This window comes from Eubalaena glacialis, chromosome 11, assembly GCF_028564815.1.
Source record: "Eubalaena glacialis isolate mEubGla1 chromosome 11, mEubGla1.1.hap2.+ XY, whole genome shotgun sequence".
Lineage (NCBI taxonomy): Eukaryota > Metazoa > Chordata > Mammalia > Artiodactyla > Balaenidae > Eubalaena > Eubalaena glacialis.
Window position 1 is genome coordinate 60868237 of NC_083726.1, and position 22081 is coordinate 60890317.

Sequence of the window (22081 nt, forward strand, 5' to 3'; positions counted from 1 at the left end):
TACAATGGAATATTATTTGGCAACAAAAAGCATATAAACTGATACATGCTACAACATGAACGAACCTTGGAAACGTTACGCTAAGTGAAAGAGGCCTGATACAAAACTCCACATGTTGCATGATTCTATTTATATGAAATATCCAGAAGAAGCAAATCCATTCGAGAGACACTGGGGGGAGGGATGAATGGGAAGTGACCGCTAAGGGGTACAGAGTAACTTTTTGAAGTGATGAAAATGTTCTAAAATTAGGTAGTGGTGGTGGTTACACAACCCTGTGAACATACTAAAACCCACTGAACTGTGCACTTTATTTTTTTTTAAACTATATATTTTAAAATTATTTATTTATTTATTTATCCTGCGGCATGCAGGATCTTAGTTCCCCGACTAGGGATCGAACCCAGGCCCCAGCAGTGAAAGCGCCGAGTCCTAACCACTGGACCAACAGGGAATGCCCAAGAATTGCGTACTTTAAATGAGTGGATTTTGTATTACATAAATTAGACATCAATAAAGCTGTAAAAAATAATAAAAATAAAACCAGATTCCTTTTGTCTCTCCACATTAAAAAGAAAATAGAAGCAATGATTTCTACCCTTGGGTCAGTAGTTCTCAACCGGGGGTGGTCTTGTCCCAGAAGGGATATTTGACTAGGTCTGGAGACACTTTGTCACAACTGGGGAAAAGGGTGTTACTGGCATCTAGTGGACAGAGGCCAAGGGTGCTGCTAGCCATCCTACAAGGCAAGAACAGTCAGTCCCTCACAACCAAGAATGACCTGGCTGCAAATGTCAATCATACCAAGATTGAGAAATCCTGCCCTAGATCAAGGTCCATGAGGACAGAGCTGGGTACATGGTGCACCCGGTCCCTCCCACAGCTGCCAAGGTCCTTTGGTGCAACGGCATTGCCTGTGCTGAGGGCAGTTGTTAGAATCCATCCCAAGAAACTCCCTTTTAAAGCAATGGTAAGGACGTGAACCACAGTCATCTCTCTAGGGGTGTCCTTGGGAGAAACTTCTGTCTGGTCTTAGTTCCAAGAACAGTTATACTGCCCTGAGTAGTCTATCTCTGTTTTATCTCATGGACACTGTGAACTCTGGAACTGACTGCACTTTCCTTTCTGGGTTGGCTGCTAAACAGTTTTGAGCCAAACTTGTGGCCCAACCTTAGGAAGGGCATAGGTCTTATATTTTGCATTTTAAAGTTTCATTCTTGGCTCTATTTTATATCCCTTTCTTTTTCCTTTTTTAAAAATTTATTTTCTTTCTCTTTATTTCCTTTGCTCCTACTTTTCCCCTTTTTTTGGTTTGTTTGTTATGTCTTTGTAAGCTATTTATGCTGGGCAACAAGAAACAAAACACCAAATTAACAAATATAAACAGGGAGTCTCCCCTTAGCTCTGGGATGGAAGTTCATAGGGCAGAGTGGTGGGTAGGTTACAGAAGCATCGTGAGGACTGTGGGCAGGGGCCAATGACCTCCCCAAAGGATGCCCTCCTTCTTGCTCCAGAAGCCTGGCTGGATGGTGAGGGGGCAGGATGTGAGAAAGTAGGGGGATTCTTAGAGGAGGTCAGCTGTTCCTGGGTTGCCGTGTAAGACATTGTGGTCTCTTGATGTTGGAAGTAGCTGGGCTTTCAGAGGACAAGTCACAGATGTGGGGACAGAGCTGGTAAGGGAGGGATTCCCAGCTGGGCAGGACTGGCTGGTGTATTATGGTGTCGGACCGGGAACCAGAGATTTGGCTTCTAGGTTTCAAGTCCCAGCTCCACCCTCGTTGGCCAAGTGACTTTGCAGTCACGTCGTAGCTCCTTAGTTTTCCGTTTTTACTAAAACATGGTAGTAATACCTGCTAAGCCTGTATCTACGGTTGATGCGAGGACCAAATGAGACCATGAAATTGCTGAAGTGCTCTATTCATTGCTAGGTTACAAACTTTTTATTTATTTATTTACTTATAAAAATTGAAGTATAGTTGATTTACAGTATCATGTTAGTTTCAGGTGTACAGCACAGTCATTCAGTTACATACACACACACATATATAACTGAGTATATATATATATATATATATATATATTCTTTTTCAGATTCTCTTCCCTTATAGGTTATTACAAAATATTGGGTATAGTTCCCTGTGTTCTTTTTTCTTTCTGTCTTCTTTTTTTTTTTTTAATGTTGAGGGACAAAATTAATTGTTCAGTTATTGTGGCTGTGATTACCATTGTACTTGTGGAGATGTTCTCATTTGAGGTCATTACTGTTGCCAAGGCTCTGGGGTCTGCGGGGCTGGGGGGCAGACCTGAGGGAGACTTGGCTGACCCCGAGGAATTAGTTAAAACTTACACAGCAACCCAGAGGAGAAAGTATTTGTTAATCATTAAGTTGCACGTGGATGTACGTAAAACACTCCTTAGACTTTCAGAGCTAAAAGGATCTCAGGGGGTTGGAGAGCCAGTCTCCTGCCCCAAGCTCACTCTCTCAGGAGCTCTTAGCACCTGTGAGATCTTCGCTTATCCATTTTCCCCACGAAGTGAAAGCTCAGCCCAGGAGAGTCAGGAAGGTCTGGGGTTCAGGATACATGGATTTCCTAGACTTACGTGTGTCTTCGTGATCTCTAGGGTGGAGGCCACTATAGTTCTAGTTCTCTGGGTCTAACCTGATGTTTTCAGCTGCAACTTGAGACCCGTTTCATCTTCTAATCTTTGTGGGCTTGGCTGACAGCCACGGATCCTGTTTCTCTTTTTATTATTCTTCAGTTCTTTTTCCCTCTCCTTGCCTCCTCTCATGTCCACCCATCAACCCACACCCCAGATACTGCAGCCAACCAATTTCTATTTTCATCTGAATAAAAATGTTGTTATGAGAAAGGTCACAGGACATGATGAAGAAAGCCCGCTCCTTGCCCTAGAGGCTGGGAGCGGAGGGCCTCCTAAAGCTCCTCTCTACTCAAAGTAGTAACTTTCAAGGTACTTTTCCTTCAATCCCATACTTTCTTCAACCTTGGTATCCTTTGGGTAGCTTTTCTTTTGGTTTTGAAATTTTATTGTCTTCCCAGACCAGGGTGGAAATGGACATGGTGAACTCACCTTCTCCCTCTCCCCTGATTCATGTGACAGAATGCTGATTTTTATTATATACCAGACACTGTGCTAAGTGCTTTTCATACATTATGTTATTTAATTCCTACAACAACCCTATGAGGTAGGAATTATCTTTGTTTTACAGATGAGAAAACTGAGTCTCTGAGAGGTCAGAGTCACACAGCTTGGTGGTGAAACCAGGAGTCTAACCTGGAGAGTGACCAGTGGCAGGCAGCTGAGGTAGAAAGGGCATTGGACTTGGGGTCAGAGGCTTGGGTTTGGATCCTGGCTCGATTATTGACTAATGGGACTTGGGCAAGCCACACCTATCACATGTCCCGGCCTCAGCCTTCTCATCTGCAAAGAGATAATAATAATAACGCCTGGGTCACTAGGCAGATGATGGGATTTAACTAAAGTGATTATTTAACTAGGGCTAGACTCAGCAGATGCTCGGGCAATGTCCACTGTAGCAGAGCTGCACACGTGTGGCAGGCAGCCCCGCAGCTGGCCCCCAGCCACTCCACCTCCTGGTGCTCAGGCCCTCATGTAATCCCCTTGAGTAAACGGACACACCAGGTCCTTGCCACGTTGGGGCTCACAACGTGGCAGATGCCTTTCCTCTGAGTGAGTGAGGGAGCGTGAGAGAGAGTGAGCAAGATCACAGGCACGGTCTTTTGTAACCTGGACCTTTTGGGGCTAAAATTAGGGACTTACTTCTAACTGATTGTGCACAGCAAAAGTAATGGGCTGTTGGGCTTCCCTGGTGGTCCAGTGGTTAAGACTCCACGCTTCCACTGCAGGAGGCTCGGGTTCGATCCCTGGGTGGGGAAGTTCCACCTGTCGCAAGGTGCGGCCAAAAGGAAAAAAAAAACAAGTAATGGGCTGTTACTTTTGAGATTGGGTTCCAAAAAGCCTCTGACTTCCACCTTGTTGGCTCACGCTCTCTCACTCTCTCCCTCGCTCATTCACTCGGAGGGAAGGTAGCTGTGCCGCGGTATGAGCTGGAACTGATGGCAAGGAATGGGTGTCCCCAGCCAGGGAGCGCCTGAGACCTGCCAGCAGCCCCGGGAGTGAGCCTTGGAAGCAGCCCCTCTCCCAGGGGAGCCTTGGGATAAGGGCAGCCTGGTTGCCATCTTGACCGCAGTCTTATGAGAGCCACAGGCACCCAGCTAAGTCACACTCGGATTTTTTTTTTTTAAATGTTTTTACTTTGCAGTTGTCAACCTTCAGATATTTTTTTTAAAAATTTTTATTTATTTATTTATTTATTTATTTATTTGGCTGCCGTTGGGTCTTCATCTTTGCGTGCGGGCTTTCTCTAGTTGCAGCAAGCAGGGGTTACTCTTTGTTGCAGTGCTCATCCTTCTCATTGCAGTGGCTTCTCTTGTTGTGGAGCACGGGATCTAGGCGCGCGGGCTTCATTAGTTGCAGCACGCAGGCTCAGTAGTTGTGGCACGTGGGCTCTAAAGCACAGGCTCAGTAGTTGTGGCGCACGGGCTTAGTTGCTCCATGGCATGTGGGATTTTCCCAGACCAGGGCTCGAACCCATGTGCCTGCATTGGCAGGCGGATTCTTAACCACTGTGCCACCAGGGAAGCCCCCCACACTCGGATTTTTGACTCAGAACCATTGAGTTTATAAATGCTTGTTGTTTTAAGTTACTAAGTTTTGAAATGATACAGCATGGAAGGCTGTGGAGGGGATGTGGTTTTTCTGGGAGAAGCAGAGGAGACTTCTTAGAGGGGGTGTGTCCGTGCTTGGCCTGGAAAGGTGGGCAGGACGCAAACTTGAGGAGAAGAGGAGAAAGGTGCTCAGACTGGGGAACGGCAAGCAGGTGTATTCCAGGAATGTGAAATCTGGTTTGGTGGAAATCACCTCACCTACCTATGCACCTGATGGAAACATCCTACCTGAGGCGAGAGTGGGCTCTTCCCTGTCAGGCGTGCTTGGCTCCGCCCTTAATTCACTGAATGATCCAGGATGAACCAGATGAGCTTTTCCAGATCTCAGTTTCCTCCTCTGTAGACTGGAGTCTGGACAAGTAGATCCTTCAAGTCCCCTTCCTTTTACCATCTCCTCACCCACAGCTCAGAGAGAGGGGATGATCTGGAACGTGGCTACTCAGAGATTCACCACACGGGGGCGATGTGATACCATCTTGAATACCTCCAGATTTACACTGCTCTTCCGGAAAAAAGTCTGCCTTTTTGGGTCCATTACCCGGACTCTCTACCACCACCTTCCTGTTTTTTATTTATAACTATTTTATTATTTTATTTTATTCAAATACTATCTTTTATTTCACTTAAAAATTTTAAAGTGGTAGAGCAAAAATACCTAAGGCAGCCAGGACTTTGGTGTTAAATGAGACTTTAAAGAAGTTCTTAATCTACCTAAAATCTAGTTTCTGAGAATGAAGCAATGCATCCTGTGGTTAAGATTGATTGCAGAAATTTTGCTTCAGTCAAGAGAACTTAAAATTTTACAGAACTTTACAGGAACTTGCAGAAATGCTCAACATCGTAAATCTGGAAACAACCTAAGTGTTCTTCTCACAGCCTTTCTATGATGCATATGTCTGAAAAATGTGCACTGACAATCGGAAACATTCGCTACTCACCAAATTGCAAAATTAAACTATTGATAAAAACATTTCCAAAGGCACAAGTAGGCATAATTGGTTGAAAGTAAATCAGATATTTAAAAATACCAAATATGTTAAAACAAATTCCATCTTTTTCTTTTAATGTTTCATATATGATTTTTTCTTATTGTGTGATCAACGGATCAAAAACACACTTAAAAAACCCACAAAGCAAAGATATCATAGTAGACACTCCAAGTGCATTCCATCCAGAGCGTATTATTGTTAATACTTCGGTGTATATCTGTCTTAACTACCTACGCATCTGTTTATTCATCTAAATATATATTTTATATTGAGAATTGACTGTTTTCTACCTTGCTTTTTATCACTTAATAATACATTGTGAACATCTTTCCATGTAAATAAACTCACTTTTAAAAATAAACATTTTCTTTTAGAGAAAGCCCTCGCACAGAAACGAAGACCCAACACAGCTAAAAATAAATAAATAAATTAAAAAAAATAGAATAGTTTTAGATTGACAGAAAAATTGCAAAGATAATACACATAGCTCTCATATACCCCACCTCCGGTTTCCTTTATTAGTAACATCTTGAATTAGTATGATACATTTGTCACAATTAGTGAACCAATACTGATATATTATTATTACCTAAGAGCCATACTTTATTCAGATTTCTTTAGTTTTTGCCTAATGTCCTTTTTCTCTTCCAGGATACCAGTACATTTAGTTGTTATGTCTCCTTAGTTTCTGAGACGTTTCTTGTTTTGGATGACCTTGAAAGTCTGAGGAGTACTGGTCAGATATTTTGTAGCCTGTTCCTGTACTGGAATTTTCTGATGTTTTTCTTATGATGAGACTGGAATTAGGGGTTTTAGGAGGGAAGCCACAGAGGTGATGTTCTGTTCTCATCACATCAGATCAAAGGTAATACACTATCACCTGATTTGACACTGCTGACGTTGACCTTGATCACCTGGTTGAAGTGGTGTTTGTCAGGCTACTCCTCTGTAAAGTTACTCTTTTTTCTCCTTTCTTTCCAGAAAGTTCTATGTATAGCCCACACTTAAGGAGTGGGGAATTATGCTTCCCTCCATGAGGGTAGATTATCTACATAAGTTGTTTGAAACTTTTAATAATTAAATATATTACAACCTAAAATAGAAAATGACCCAAATAAACAAGAGACTGCCTTGAATTAGGAGGATCTCACAGAACCCCAAACAGGAGGTGAACCTGTGGCAAAGAAGGCTTCTTTCCTGGCTAAGTGGTACGCATCTTTCTAAGGACTAGAATTTCTCTCTGGTCCTTATTCTTTGAGCCACTGGGACTTGAGGCATCCTCTCTGGTCACCTCTGTCACCCCCTGCTGTCGGGGACGTCATTTACCCCAGCTGAGATCTGTTTCCTATTTCTAACATCTCCCTCAGCAGCTGGGGAGCGGGTTGAACCCCCGGGCTGGGTTGGGAAGTTCTACCAGAAGTCAGAAGTTGCTGTCTCAGCAATTTCTTTTCTCTGAGTATTAGCACTGTTTTACAAAAGGATTTTGAAAAAGTGCTTCCCTTGCTTTCCAGGCACTGAAAGGAGAAGCCTAGGGACTAATTCTGGGAGCGGGCCACAGGCAGAGGGCAGCCCCTGGGGCATTGGGCTGAACAGTTCAGCAGGTAGATGTTGGCCAGGGAGCAGGAACACTTGGTTTCTGGGCCCAGCTTACTCAGGCCTTGCTGAGGGACCCTGGATACACCCCAGACTCCTCTACATTGTGGTCTCTCTGTTGTCCTCGGGGTGCGGACTCCAGACCCCAGGCCTGACAGCAGGGAGTTAGAGAGGCTTAGGTGCTGCTTCCTTCTGCCCCATCACCAGGCAGAACTCTCTTCCTCTGACTACTTCAGCTTCCCCACCTCTGCTCTGGGAATCAGGCTCTGGGGGGAGTGAACTTCCCTCATGTGCTGCCAGGAGGTCCATCCTGGGGGTCATGGGGACCCACGTGCAGGTAACAGCCCCACCTGCCTTCTCTCCGAAGCCTTTGATCCCGTGTGTTCTCTTTCTCCCGCTCTTGCTCTCACTCCAGCTCTGCCCCTGCCTCATGCTGGATCCATTTTTCTTCCAGTCTCCTCCTGCCAGCTTTATTTATTCTGACTGCACACCCACCTTTCTGCCCATATCCTCCACCACTTTCTCAAAGGGGAGCTATTCTATCTGTCCCAGCGCTTTGCTCCCAGAACCCAGAACTCCGGTGAGTGAAGCCAACCATCCCCGTGTCTTTCAAGTTCCAGCCTCAAGGAGGGCCTGCTGTCCCGCTCTGCTCCCCTGGTTTCCCTTCTTTCTGTCCTGAGGCGTTTTCTGGGAGGGAAGTGCCAGCAGCCCGGGTGCTGACCCATCTCACTCCTGATCCCTGGGATGTTCTTGTGGACCGTTTCATGCCTTTCCTGTTGCTGCTGGAGCCTCTGTTTTTGCCCAGCTGCCTCCAATGCTGCCTGAGTTCCCTCCTGGCTCCTTCTCCCAGTCTGGCCTTGGGGACATGGCAGGTGGCAATGTCACAGCGGTAACTGAGTTTGTTTTGCTGGGGTTCTCAGGTTCTGGTTCCCTCCAGGCTCTCTGTTCTGGGGGGTGCTTCTGGTCTACCGGGTCACCTTGCTGGGCAACTCGCTGATCACCCTCCTCACACTGGCAGACGCTGCCCTGCACTTGCCCATGCACTTCTTCTTGCGCCACTTCTCTGCGGCAGAGCTCCTCTACACCAAGACCATCGTGCCCAGGATGCTGGCCGACCTCCTCTCCTCCGGCCCTACCATCCCGCCCACTGGCTGCTTCACCCAGCTGTACTTCTCGCTCTCTGTCATCGCTGAGTGCGGCCTGCTCACGGCCGTGGCCAATGACCGCTATGCCGCCGTCTGCCGGCAGCTGCATCACTCCACCCTGATGAACCAGGGAGCGTGTGTGCGCATGGTGGGCACCTCCTACCACGTGGGCATCATCACCGGCACCACTCACTCCATCTTCATCTTCACTTTGCCTTTCCCTGGTGCCAACACCATCCATCACTTCCTGTGTGACATCCTGCCTGTGCTGAGGCTGGCCAGCTTGAGCACCTTCTGGGGTGAAGTGGGCAATCTTGCCCTCACGAGAGCCTTTATCCTGACCCCCTTCTCGCTGACTGTAGCCTCCTATGCCCGCATCCTTGCCATCATCCTTGGGGTTGCGACATCCCAGGGACGTCGAAAAATCTTCTCTACCTGTTCCTCCCACCTACTTGTGGTCATGCTCTTCTTTGGGATGGGGACTGTTGCCTACATGAGGCCATGGGCAGGCTCCTCCCAGGACGGGGACCAGGTCCTTGCCCTTTTCTACACAGCTGTCACTCCCATGTTCAACCCTTTGGTCTACACTCTGAGAAACAAGGAGGTCACAGGGGCAATGAGGCGGCTCGTGAAGAGATACGTCTGGAGCCCTTGGTCCCCTCAAGTTCTTGGAGATAAGGGCCTGATCCTTGGAGATTTTCAAGGAGGAGGGTGCAGCTGGAGTCCCTGGGTGGTGTGGGTGCCAGCTCGAGGGCCCAGGGCTCCGACCTGCTGCTCAGAGCTCGGCTTCTGGGGCCTGTTCTTACGGCCTTGACCTGACTTGTTTGTAGGTACAAAGCTGGAGAGACATGCACTTGGGGGAGGTTGAGGAGGTGCCCGTTTTGTGCGATGATTGAACAATTCTGGTCTTTCGTGAGGCTCAGGGCGCCTTCCTGGGGCTACGATTCCTGTAGACAGTGCTTCTCTCCCTTCTCCCAGACTCCTCACTGCAAGCCTTTCTCTTTCCCATCAGTCACCTCCGCTACCACATGAGCTCCTTTACTTCAGGTGCGAGGTCTGACTTGGGGTAGGAACAGGGCAGGGAATAGTTGACCTGGCTTTGGCGGTTCAGGTGTCGAGTCTTGCTTGGTGCTGCTTTAGGTCTGGAAGCATCTGTCTAGTTACTTTGTTGTGACTTACAGGTTCTCTCCCGGGATCCCTGAGATGTTAATATTCTCTACTTAGCTTCTTTCTCATCCATGGACTGACTTCCTCTTCATCTCCTCTGATCCTAGGGTAGAAATGCACATACATCTCTAGACTCTGACTCTGATCAGAAGGTCTGGTCTGGCTCCTGGACTCCCACGATGATGCTTTTGTTTCTTGTAAACTGTCCACTATTTCTGCTTGAAGCCACCTTAATTTGCCTGCCGGGAGGATCTAGCACCATTTTACTTTTCTTGGGCAGCCCATTCTTGCTTGTTTATAAACTCTCCTTTATCAGTAAGCTGCAAGAGGGACAGTGTAATATAAGCAGAAAAATTACTCTCAAGGCACAGTACATGAGGGCCTTTAAAATAGCATTGATTTTCATTTCCAATTTACAAAAGTAACACTGTTAATTGCAGGGAATTTTGCATCCAGAAGAAAAGACAGTAACTATTAATACTTTGGTGTTAATAATGCCCTTGGGAAATTATTGTGGTCTGGTTTCCCTCTGTATATGTATATATACATATTTTTAAGAATTAAAAAAATGGGATTATATTGTGTGAATTGCTCACAACTTTTGTTTTCCACTTTATCAAACTATATTGTAATGTTTTACCATATAAGTAGGCTTCTAAAGCATTATTTTAATATCTATATAGTTGGATACTAAAATTTAAAGCAATCTTCTATCATTGGAATTAAATATTTTTGTTATTGCTTTTGCTGAGATAGATACCATTGCAGTTATATCTTTGTATACTTATGCTTTTCAGAGCACAAACTTCTAGAAATGGAATTGCTGAGTCAAAACATACGCACAGTTTTAGAGCTTTTGAAGCATATTGCCAAATTGCCCTCCAAAAGAATTTTTGTTGTTTTACAGTCCAGCTGAGGGCAGTCCAATTTTCAGGGCAAGGAAATGGACTAAGAGTCAGGAAGGGTTAGATAGCCCGGGGAAGAACAGGGTGGGGAAGGAATGGATGTCTAGGATCTTGCAATGCAGAAAAGACCTGATGAGAAGGACATGAACTCACTTTCCCTCAGTCTACCAAGGACTGGCTGAGACATACTTGGACTGAGAGTGCAACATGAGGCATCAAAGTTAGACTCAAGGAATGACCTTCTGATAGAGTTGGTATCTGAACAAGACAAGGAGAGAGACTTTTTCCTCATGTTCTGAGCTAAGGGTGGAGGCAAGAGGAGGAGGATGTGTTGAAATTGGACTGGCTCAGCCCTAAGTGGCTTCGTGCTTCTTTCACCTGAGGTGGTGACCATCAGCTCTGGAGGCTGAGGTCCCCTATTTTCAGGGACCCCAGACAGAGTTGCCAAAAAAAATACTGGATGTTCAGTTAAATTTGAATTTCGGATGAACAAGTAATTCTTCGGTACAAGTGTGTCCTGTGAAATATTTGGCCAGAAGGATTTAGCACCATTTTATCTTTCTTGAGAAAGCAATATTTGGGATATGCGTACGTTAAAAAATTATTCTTTGTTCATCAGAAAATCAAATTTGATTAGATGTCTTATATTTTTATTTGCTACATCTGGCAACTCTATCCCCAGGTGCTATTCAAGCAGGGCTGGAACTGCAGTTGGAGGTGAGGATCTAAGTAGAAAGCTCTGACCATCTCCATTTAGGAAGAAGGAAGCCACTTGGGAAATAGAGTAATTTCCTCTGATGTGAGTCCTTTGTTTGAGCAGAAACTCACTCTTAGTACTTGTGTGAATGCTGGCCTTCCTGTAAGTGCAAAATGGGGTATGGAAGGCTGGGGATGGAGGAGTCCATGTCTGTCCTTGGGAATAAGGGGCATTAAAGAGTGGAATAGGGTTCCTTAATATATTAGAAAGTCTAGGAGTGGAGAATATGGAGCTGGCTAAGGAAGGCTGACCAGAAGGCTGGTGATAGATAGCACTATGGCACAGTGGTTTAGAGCTTGGCTTTGGTGCTAGAAAGCTCCAAGATCCAATCCTGACTGCCATTTACTATCTGTGAGATCTTGGGAGGTTTCTTAACATTTTTATGCCTTAATTTTTCCTAATGTGTAAAACAATGATTTCCATAGTTTCTATGCTTCACAGGATAGTCGTAAGGATAAAATGTAGCCTTCCCAGTCATTCTTTGCTATATGGTCACTTAGCATCATCTGAAATCAACTTATTAGTTTATGGTTTCTCTCCTTTCACTAAAATACTTGTCCTATAAAGGCAGGGATGCTGCCTGTCTTGTTCACTAGTGTATTCCTAGTGCCTAGAATAGTGCCTGGCACATGGTAGATGTTCAAGAAATGTTTGTTGAATAGATAAATAAATATTAAAAAACTGCTCAGCACAGTGCATGGCAAATAGTAAAGTGTTAAATAGTTTATTTTGATTACTAGTATGATTGGTACTGCTATCATTTGCATTTCTGTGAACTTCAGTGAAAACTTTCATTGAGGTTTTTAGACATCTTAAAAATTTGGGAACTTTCTTCATTAAAAGAATTTCACTAAAGTTGCTGGAAAATCTAAAATGTATGTTGAAGAGAGGTAAGGGAGAAGCTGCCTGTGGGATTTTGAAGAGAGGGGATTTGGAAATGAGGAAATCCTCATACAAACTGTGAGTGGGGATAACTCAGAAGGGATCAGATGGGCCATTCCCTATGGGCCTTGGGAGAGAAGGAAAGGGGTAACAAGTGAACAGTTCTGGGGTGGAGAAAAACTGCCTCTGGTGGCTCACAGTGTTGGTAGGAATCCTGGAGAACCAGGCTTAGAAAATCATCAAGAACCAAGAGAAACTCAGAGATCAGAACCACGGTCAAGGCCATACCACAGGGGTGGTCTGGCTAGGATGCTGTTGGCACTGCCACCATTGGTTATTGGTGACTTCTCTGGCACCGTGTGATGCGGCTGCCTCTGGGTCCTGGATGCCACTGTTGCCATCACCAAAATGAACTGTAAACTTTACTCTCTGCATCACTTGCACCTGATTTAAAGTCTTAGGCAGGGGACTTCCCTGGTGGCGTAGTGGTTAAGAATCTTACTGCCAACGCAGGGGACACAGGTTCGAGCTCTGGTCCGGGAAGATCCCACATACTGTGGAGCACTAAGCCCGTGCTCCACAACTACTGAGCCTGCGCTCTACAGCCCGCGTGCCACGACTACTGAAGCCCGCATGCCACAACTACTGAGTCTGTGCACCTAGAGCCCATGCTCCGCAACAAGAGAAGTCACCGCAATGAGAAGCCTGCATACCGCAACGAAGAGTAGCCCCCGCTCACTGCAACTAGAGAAAGCCCGCGCGCAGCAACAAAGACCCAATGCAGCCAAAAAAAAAAAAAAAAAAAAAAAGTCTTAGGCAGATACATCCACCGGGACTAGCTAAGGTCACAGACCTGTGTCTTGGCTGCCAAGAGTTTAGGGAAAGCCAGTATTTTGGCCTTATTGGCTTCTGTAGAGGAGGGTGGAGTTCTGTTTCCCACAAATCTCTTAACCACCAAATCAAAGTAAATGGCAAGTGAATTCTCAGCAGTGGGGATAAGTGGGTCGGCTGGTGAAGAGAAGCCCCTTTTGTTGAGTTCATACATGGCCTCCTTTCCTGCCATTATGGCTATTCTATTCACAGCCCCATTAAGAATGAACTGGGTGTGATTTGCTGAGGAAAGGGGTAGATGCAAGGTGTCTTCAGGGTGTGCTTGGGCCCCATCTAAATCTAGCACTTCTGCTTGTTGATGAAGTGCTACTAGAAATATCTAATTTTCGGCTGATGGATCAGTTACATCCAATCTATGGTGAGCAGTACAGTTCAACAGTCACCTGGTGTTCAGTGGTCAGGTGTTCAGTATATACTGTTGCCTACAACGAGCCTGAGAACAGTTTCACAATAAGATACTAATTATTTGCCCCAAAGGGAAGGCCTTGGCTCTCAAAACCTGGGTTTGGTTCCCAAACCTGGGCTTGCCTCTTGGACTTAACACAGATTTCAGTGCCACTGACACTGAACATCTTAGGGTCTTCTGGGTGGTTCAGAAGGCCCAGATGGCAGAACTGTAGCCTGGACCAGCTAGGGAGGCTTTTCTTGCTCTGGCTTGTAAGACATCTGCTAAGTAGTTTGAAGCAGTACATCCATATGGGCTATGTGTTGTTTCCCAAATCCAGAGACCCATAGGAGGTCTTTTTCTTACCATAGAGAGAAAAAGGTGAGGCAACTTGTCCTTAACATTTGAGGAGATGTCTTGACATCCCCAGAAAATCTTCACTGAGGTGACAGGTCCCTAAATTTGGTGGGACTTATCTCCTACTCTCTGGTATGAATGTGCATCTAGAGTGCCTGCCATTTGCTTCTCTCCAGGTGCTGTCAGCATAGTCTCATCAATGTAATGGGTCATGTGGTGTCCTACAGGATGGTGAGATGATCAAGATGCCTGTGGATTAAATGATGCCATAGAGCTAGAGTTGGTGTAACTCTGAGGCAAGTCAAGAAAGGTGAACTTCTGTCCCTTCCAGGAGAAAGCATACTGATTCTGGACTGTTTTCCACGTAATAAGACAGGGGAAAATGCATTTTCTTATTCAATATTTGCATACCTAGCCCAGGTGAGAAGAAGTGGCTTTCTGGCGGTCCAGGCTGTCCTGCTTCTCCTCATCTGTGCCACTAACCTTTTTTCACCTTTCACTCTGTTTATTTTCCTTAGCTCCTTGTCTGCTCTCATCTTCCCACTTTCTTTAAACTCACATTATCAGAGGGAGAATTAATGGTGTAGAGAGTTAAAGTGTGGGCTCTAGGGTTGGAAACTCAAGTCTGTTATTTCCTAGCTGTGTTACCTAGGGAAAGCTGTTCAACATCTCTGAGCCTTGGTTTCCTCATCTTGTTGCAACTGATATAATAAGAGTCTACTTTGAGGTAGATTTACCGTGAAGCTTAAACTTTTGGGGCTCTTCACTTGCATGGGCTCCTTAAAAGGGCCAGGAAGTTCTAGCAATTGTGGTCCTATGTTCATATATTTTTATAAAAATTGCAAAGTGATATATTTTAACTGCAGTCTGTTATAACTTCTGTCTCTCTCTTTTATGACTTCCTCTGCCCAATTTCCCCTCGTGATGGGTGCTGTTGAAGTGGCCACGGCAGTTTTTGGATCTAAGGCAAAGTTGAGTTGGGGATAGATAAAGTTTGGGTTGGTGGGATGGTAGCATCTGGGTTTATGTGGTTCACAGCTACTTTTGAATACAGTTAAGTTATTGCTAGTTGTCCTGATGCAGGAATGACTTCCAGGAATGCGCCTTCTACCCACTGTGCCATAACACTCAGCATTACAACACAGAGTACAGCACCAGATGTATTATGGTAAAAATGTGTCTGATGGTGCCTGGCACCGAAAAAATATGGGAAGTGGAGGAGAAACAAGGTTGGAAATGTATGGATCGAGAAGTTAGTATACGGCAATAAAAAACCTTCCAGTCATCACATGTGTAATGTTGTAAGCAGGATTTGGTTTTCATCCTCTAAGTAAAAAAATTTCTCTCCTATCAGAAAGGTACTTGATAATGCAGGAACACATATAATTATAAACACACCATTAATTTTCTTCTTTTTTTTAAAAAATGGGAATGGAGTATTTGATTAAATTCAAATGCTTCATTTTAACTGAAATTTGAAAAGATGTTTTGAGTGTTTCAATTAAAAAGTGAGAAATCAAAAACACCTTTAATTGACTTGGATGTATATGAAGTTACCTGCCTTTGTCATCTTCAGATTTATTTATAAAGGAACTGAGAGAAAACCTAGATGAAAATAATGAAATATGAAACAAAAGCAATAAAGATGAATGATGAAGTTATTCTTATACTGAGAAGTGAATTATAATAGAAATTTCAAATTGTATTAAAAACAGTAATTCATTAAGAGGAATAGATAGATTTTGCATGAAGTATAGGCTCTTGGATTACTTGATAATCTATCTCTGACAGATAATATTTTTCAAAGATTGCAGCAGCAATATCTCCCATCCCACATGCACTTTTTCTTTTTCTTTTTCTTTTGGCCACGCTGTGCAGCATGTGGAATCTTAGTTCCCTGACCAGGGGTCGAACCTGTGCCCCCTGCAGTGGCAGTGTGGAGTCTTAACCACTGGACCACCACGGAAGTCCCCCACATGCACTTCTGCAATGTGACCTTGTCACTCTCCTACATCAAGAGGTGGACTCTAAACCTCCTACTCTTAAGTCTGGGCTTGCCTTAGTGACTCACTTATAACCAATGGTGGAAACGATGCTGTGTGACTTCCAGGGTTAGGTCAAAAACCTTGCAGCTTTTGTCTTGGCTCTTGGAATGCTTGCTTTGGATGTTTTCTCTTGGAACACTCCTTCTTGGAAACCAGCTGCTATGCTGTGAGGAGCCCAAGCCCCATGGAGAGATCAAGTGTAGGTCAATAAACTCAGTCATTACAGGCTCCCGACATGTGAATGAAGAAACCATTAGATGATTCTGCTCCCGGCTGTTCAAGTCACTTCTAGCTACTGAGTCTTTTCCAGCTGATGACAGAGACATTGTGCAGCAGAGACGAGACATCCTTGGTGTGCTCTGTCTAAATTCTTGACCTACAGAATTTACGAGCACAATAAACTGTCTATTGCTTTATGCCACTCGATTTGGGGTGGTTTGTTATGCGGCAATAGTCAACCTGAACACCATTCAGTTAATGAAGAGGAGTGACTCACATAAATACACTGGGAAAAGATTTAGATGTTCTGCTGATTAGACATAAAATACTGACATCAAAGAAGAAAACAAATTTAATATGGTACTGCAATGGAAACCTTGAGGGCAAACTGGCTAATGAGTGAGGTTCAAAGACTATTTAAGATAATTCATTGCACAAGAAAACTTGAAACTTTGGGAAAATTTACAGCTAATATATGAAAGAAACTTGATAGAGGTTTGACTATATTTGACAATCCTAAAAACTTACACAAAATTATCAAAAGTGAGTGGTGAAGTTAAAAATATATATTTTTTCTAAACTACCAATAAAAGAATGACAAATTTCAATCAACCATGCTAGGGGGAAGACAAATTTTCTTCCTAATCGCTTTGCAGAAAGTGTATTACAAAATCATTGTTCATATGAATATGAAGGCAATCAGAGTACACAGCAAAAAACAAGGGAAAAAGAATCATAGAGGTGATCAGGGAGTTAAGTAACAAAAATATGTTATTCTTCTGGATTGTATCTCATTTGTGGCATCTGCCAGTTTAAAAAAAAATTCTAATTTTAACCATTTCTTTTTTCATTTAAAATAAACATTGTACTTAATTTTATATTTGTACTTTTGTCTTATTTTATTAAATAGGGCTCTCTCAAAGGATATAAGCTTTAGGTCCCACATAATTGGGATCCATCCCTGTACCTACCACATAGGGTTTTTATGGGAATTAAATAAGGTAATCAAGGGGTTAGTATCGTGTTACTACACTGATATAGTATGTATTCAGACAGTCTTAGCTATTACTATTACTATTCATCCTGGCTCCACTCCCTCTTTGTGTTTCCCGTTCAGGCCCTAATCATTTACTTTTTGTCTCAAGTTTCTACCAGCCCACTGCACTGTACTTCTTCTCCCTTCTTTCCAATGGAGAGTGTGCTAGAATCACCTGGATTCCAGTGACAGCAGTGGGATTTGTAGCTGTCTACATTTGTCTTGTTTTCTCTTTCCAGCACCTTTTGAACAGCTCTCTAATGTACAGGAAGTTTTCTGTCTTATGAACCCCCTCTCCCAAAGTAGTAGCCAGAAAATTTGCTTTCCCAGCTACCCTTGCAGCTACGGTGCTGGCATGTGGCTATGGTTCCTCCAGTTGGACTCATCTGCAGGATACTTTGGTTTGACGCTGAGTAAGGATGCAGAATTTACAGTCCACAGAGCATGTGGGAGAGATGATTGGCTCCTGGGGGCAGCTGTGGTAGAGCTGTGACGTCTTGTCCCGAGTGCCATCAGTGTGCACTGGGCAGGGTTGTATGAACCGAGCTCCTGGTGGCCGTAGTGTGGATACTGAGGCTGCCCCTGTGGGGTGTCGAGTGTCACCCTTGCTGCACCGCTGAGGACCCTGGCTCCCTGCCCCAGCCTCGGAGACTCCGTGCACTGCTCAATCTTTGAATAATTCCTCTCTGCTTAAGATGAGCAGAGTGCAATCTATTGTTTGCCACTAGGCACCATTACTGATAAACTGGTTAATGGTCTCCATGTCTCTTTTTCCTGCCACTATTATCTATTCTTCATACCAGTAGAATGATTTTTTAAAAACTCAAATCTGATCTTGTGACTCAGGATGAGTCCCCGAATTCTAAAGTGACCCCTACATCCTTCATGATTTGTACTGTGTGGAGGTGGGAGCACATCTATTACCCGGCTCCTTGGGTTTTCCACAAGATGGAAGTATTTTTTATTCCATTCCCAGAAGAGAACAGGGGTGGAAACACCTCCTGCCGTTCCCTCTAGCCCCTCACTCGCTTCTTCAGGGGAGGAGGAGTTAACGTACTAATGATACCGTAGAAAGCATTTCTGCCCAGCGTGGCCTAAGCCTTCCTTAGCTTTCTTCTTTGGCCTGACCTGCTTGAGGTTGCACACATTCTTTGCCTTTAGCTGGTGAGCTGGGGGCAGGCCTGCTTGGAGGGATGTGTGATGTGTACAGATCCTCTGCCTGTTACTGGGGGTAAATGTAGGGAGGAGGAAGCTCATTGTGACCTTGGGTTTAAGACATACCCTCCAATTCAGTTTGACTAGTAATAAGGTTGATCTTTGGCTTTCTATCTAATTTCAGTGTATTTTCCTAGTTGGTAGAGAACCCAAAAGGGAGAGACGTGTGGTTAACTGGACCTTTTCATACCCCAACAAATTTGGTCACCGCTTGCACCTGTTTCCTCTCTTGTCACTTCCCTGTTGCTCATCATGTATCTATATCTATATATCTATAATGTCTATTATATATCTATATTTATATAAATTATTACATATTGTAATAATCGCCCTGCAGTTCCTGGAGTGTGCCATGCTCTTTATCACCTCTGGACCTTTGCACATTCTATTCCCTTTCCTACTTCTTTCCCTTGTTAAGTTATCTTCAGTTAAGATATTTCGTCCTCCATGAAGCTGTCTCTCTCCCTCCCAGGCTGGATTTGGGACATTTCCCTTGTGCTCCTTACCATACTATTTTTTTTTTTTTTTTTTTTTTTTTTGGCCGCAACACATGGCTTTCGGGATCTTAGTTCCCTGACCAGGGACTGAACCTGCACCCCGGCAGTGAAAGCGCAGAGTCCTAACCACTGGACCGCCAGGGAATTCCCTTTACTGTCCTATCTTCGGTACACGTCTCATATAAAATTGTAAGATTGTAGTTGACTGTTAATTGGTCTTTCTCCCCCATTAGGTTGTGTTTTATTCCCTTTTGCCCCACATCTCTGGGACATAGTTTGTCAATTGTATTTTCTGAGTGAGTGTATTAAACTTGAGTTTCCCAACGGGTGCATCATGGCATGCAGGAAGACCACATGGATTGCAGGTGTTCTCTAAGAGAGTGATCCTCTTAGCCCTTGGTTTCTGGATGTGTGGGGTCTTGGAATAGACGGAGATGCCAGGCCCATTGCATCTGGCCATAAGCAGCCTGGCCTGAGACTCCTCAGGGGCAAGCCCCAAAGGAGTGGGGTTTGGTGATACACCCTGAGGTTCCCACAGTTGCTGAGAAGAATGAGCGGTAGCCACTGCTTGGCCTTGGTGGGAGGAAGGCAGCCCATGATGTGCTCTGCAACCTCCATGCCTACTCCCTGCAGCCAGCTCCTGTGCATCCTGCTGCCCAATGTGGATGAGGAGCCTGTGGAATTGTGGAGGAGGTGGGCTTCTCTGTGCCCAAGGCACACAGTGAACAGCCCAAGGTGTGGCCCTCAGGGGTAGGAGGGTGAAGAGTCCAAGGGGCCCCCTGAGAGTCCAGCTCTCTAGTGGTCCTGAATCTTCTGTCAGTTGCTTGTTGATGTTCCCTATCATGGTATCTAAGCCGGTCACACGGAGGCTGTGCTAAAAATGCACACACGTTCTGCATGCATGAAAAGTATGATTGGATATGAAATTCTTCTTTATCATCAACAAGAATTTTCAACATTACCCTTGTCAATGAAAGAAAAGGAAGAGCTAGTAAATAAAAAATATATAATTACCTATAATTTAAACTATTGAAAAATTTTGAATGATTTTGAAAAAGCATTTTACATTTTTTTATCACCCACTTCTGTGAGTAGTTTCTTTTGTGATGACAATATTTATTTTAAGAAATTAATACTTGGGACTTCCCTGGTAGCTCAGTATTAAGAATCCGTCTGCCAATGCAAGGGACACAGGTTCGAGCCCTGGTCTGGAAGATCCTACATGACGCAGAGCAACTAAGCCCGTGTGCCGCAACTACTGAGCCTGCGCTCTAGTGCCCGTGGGCCACAACTACTGAGCCTGAGGGCCACAACTACTGATCCCGTGCACCTAGAGCCTGTGCTCTCTAACAAGAGAAGCCACTGCAATGAGAAGCCTGTGCACCGCAATGAAGAGTAGCTCCCGATCGCCGCAACTAGAGAAAGCCCACACGCAGCAACGAAGACCCAATGCAGCCAAAAATAAATAAATAAATATATATATATAAAAAAAGAAATTAATACTTAAAAATCTTGATCAGGAAGTCAACTATAGTTGAATTAAAAAATAAATAAAAAATTTTAATCAGGAGGTGTTTAGTCATTTTTCAAGTACAAAAGCTAATACAAAATTTATGTTCACAGAAGCAAGCTCAAGTTTCTTATAAAAATTTAAATCTTTTATTTGGAAGTTTTATGTAAAACCAGTATTCAAAAACTTCCATATTGTTGTATATCTTATTTTCCTTATAATTATACAGTAAAAAGAGAGTGCATTGAATTTTTTTCCATCAAGTCCTATCTAGATGCCTCCAAATCCCCTTCAGTTTACTCTGGTGTGCCACTCAAATATTAGCATTTTCTATGTGTGCCATGATGTGAGGAAGGTTAGAAACAATGCATCAAGTCACTTCTTCCAGGGAGCCTTCCAGAAACACCTCTAAACTGTAATCAATAATTAACCAGGGGTAACTCCCAAACGTGAGTTGGTCAGTTGAGGAAACGGTTGGTACTTCCATGAGGGACCAGATGCCACTTCTACATCAGAATCTTGCTGCTGCAGCTTTCTTTGCTGTTGCCAGAGAGCAAGGGCAGCTCTCTGCCACTTGTGGGCACTTGCTACTCAAAGTCAGGCATGGGTGCATCTGACTGGTGCAACCGGGTCACATGCCTAGGGGGCTAGGACACGTCCTTAGCTCACAGAGGGTGGTGGTTTTTCCCCCTACCTGACTTCTAAAGTGGAGAGTTCTCCAAACACTGAAGGAGGGTCAAATGCTGGGTGGCCACAGTGACTGTTAAGTGTCCACTCTCTAGTTCCCATCCAGGATGGCCTCAGGGCTTCACCCAGTCTCACCCAGAGAAGGAGGTACGGGATCAAGCTGATGACACATGTTGGGATAAGAATAGGGAATCCGGGGAGATGTTCTTGTCCAGTTGGATGTGTTATCACCAGTTAAGGATGATGTCAGAAATCAAGAATGGGGAAAGGCAGGGAAGAATATTCATGTGGAATATTTCAAGGGGGTAACAGTTCCCTCTCTTCTAAAAGGCATCCAGGGAAAATAGATAGCTAGTGGGAAGCAGCCGCATAGCACAGGGAGATAAGCTCAGTGCTTTGCGACCACCTAGAGGGGTGGGATAGGGAGGGTGGGAGGGAGACGCAAGAGGGAGAAGATATGGGGATATATGTATATGTATAGCTGATTCACCTTGTTATAAAGCAGAAACTAACACACCATTGTAAAGCAATTATACTCCAATAAAGATGTCAAAAAAATAAATAAATAAAAGGCATCCAGGGCATAAGACTGCAGTGTGTTTCTGGGAGAAAACTAGGTCAAAGGGCCAGGTAAACCCCTCCATGGCCTCTGGGTGGGTCACTTAGTTGGATGTCAAGTTCCTAGACATCTGCCTTCATGACTGACACGGGCCTCTGACTACTGGTATAGCCATGGCAATCACCTTGCTCACAGATCCAGAACAACCTTGAAGAGATTAAATGCTCTTCCCCATAGGCAGCATTCCCTTCCATTCTGCCTCATCCTAATAACTCATACTCTGGTAGTGAGTCTGGGGTGTGGGAGAGGAGGTAAGATATAGGTTTATCTTTGTTTTAATGCCAACGCTTTCTGCCAGGAAGCCTAATCTCTTTGAGGTGCTGCATAGTTTCTGTTAGGCTGGGTTTGAAACCAGCACCTGAGGGCTGGGAGGAGTAGCAGTGAGTGAGTGAGCAGACAACCCCTGAGTCCCA

General features: G+C 44.5%; 1 protein-coding gene across 1 annotated transcript; it reads left to right on the forward strand.

Moving 5' to 3' along the window:
• The first annotated feature begins 8216 nt into the window (after window positions 1-8216).
• On the forward strand, window positions 8217-9310 carry LOC133101673 (olfactory receptor 10P22-like). Its single transcript, XM_061206650.1, is given in 2 exon segments — window positions 8217-8283; window positions 8286-9310. Coding segments are annotated over 2 exon segments (1092 nt in total).
• Window positions 9311-22081: the final 12771 nt, after the last annotated feature.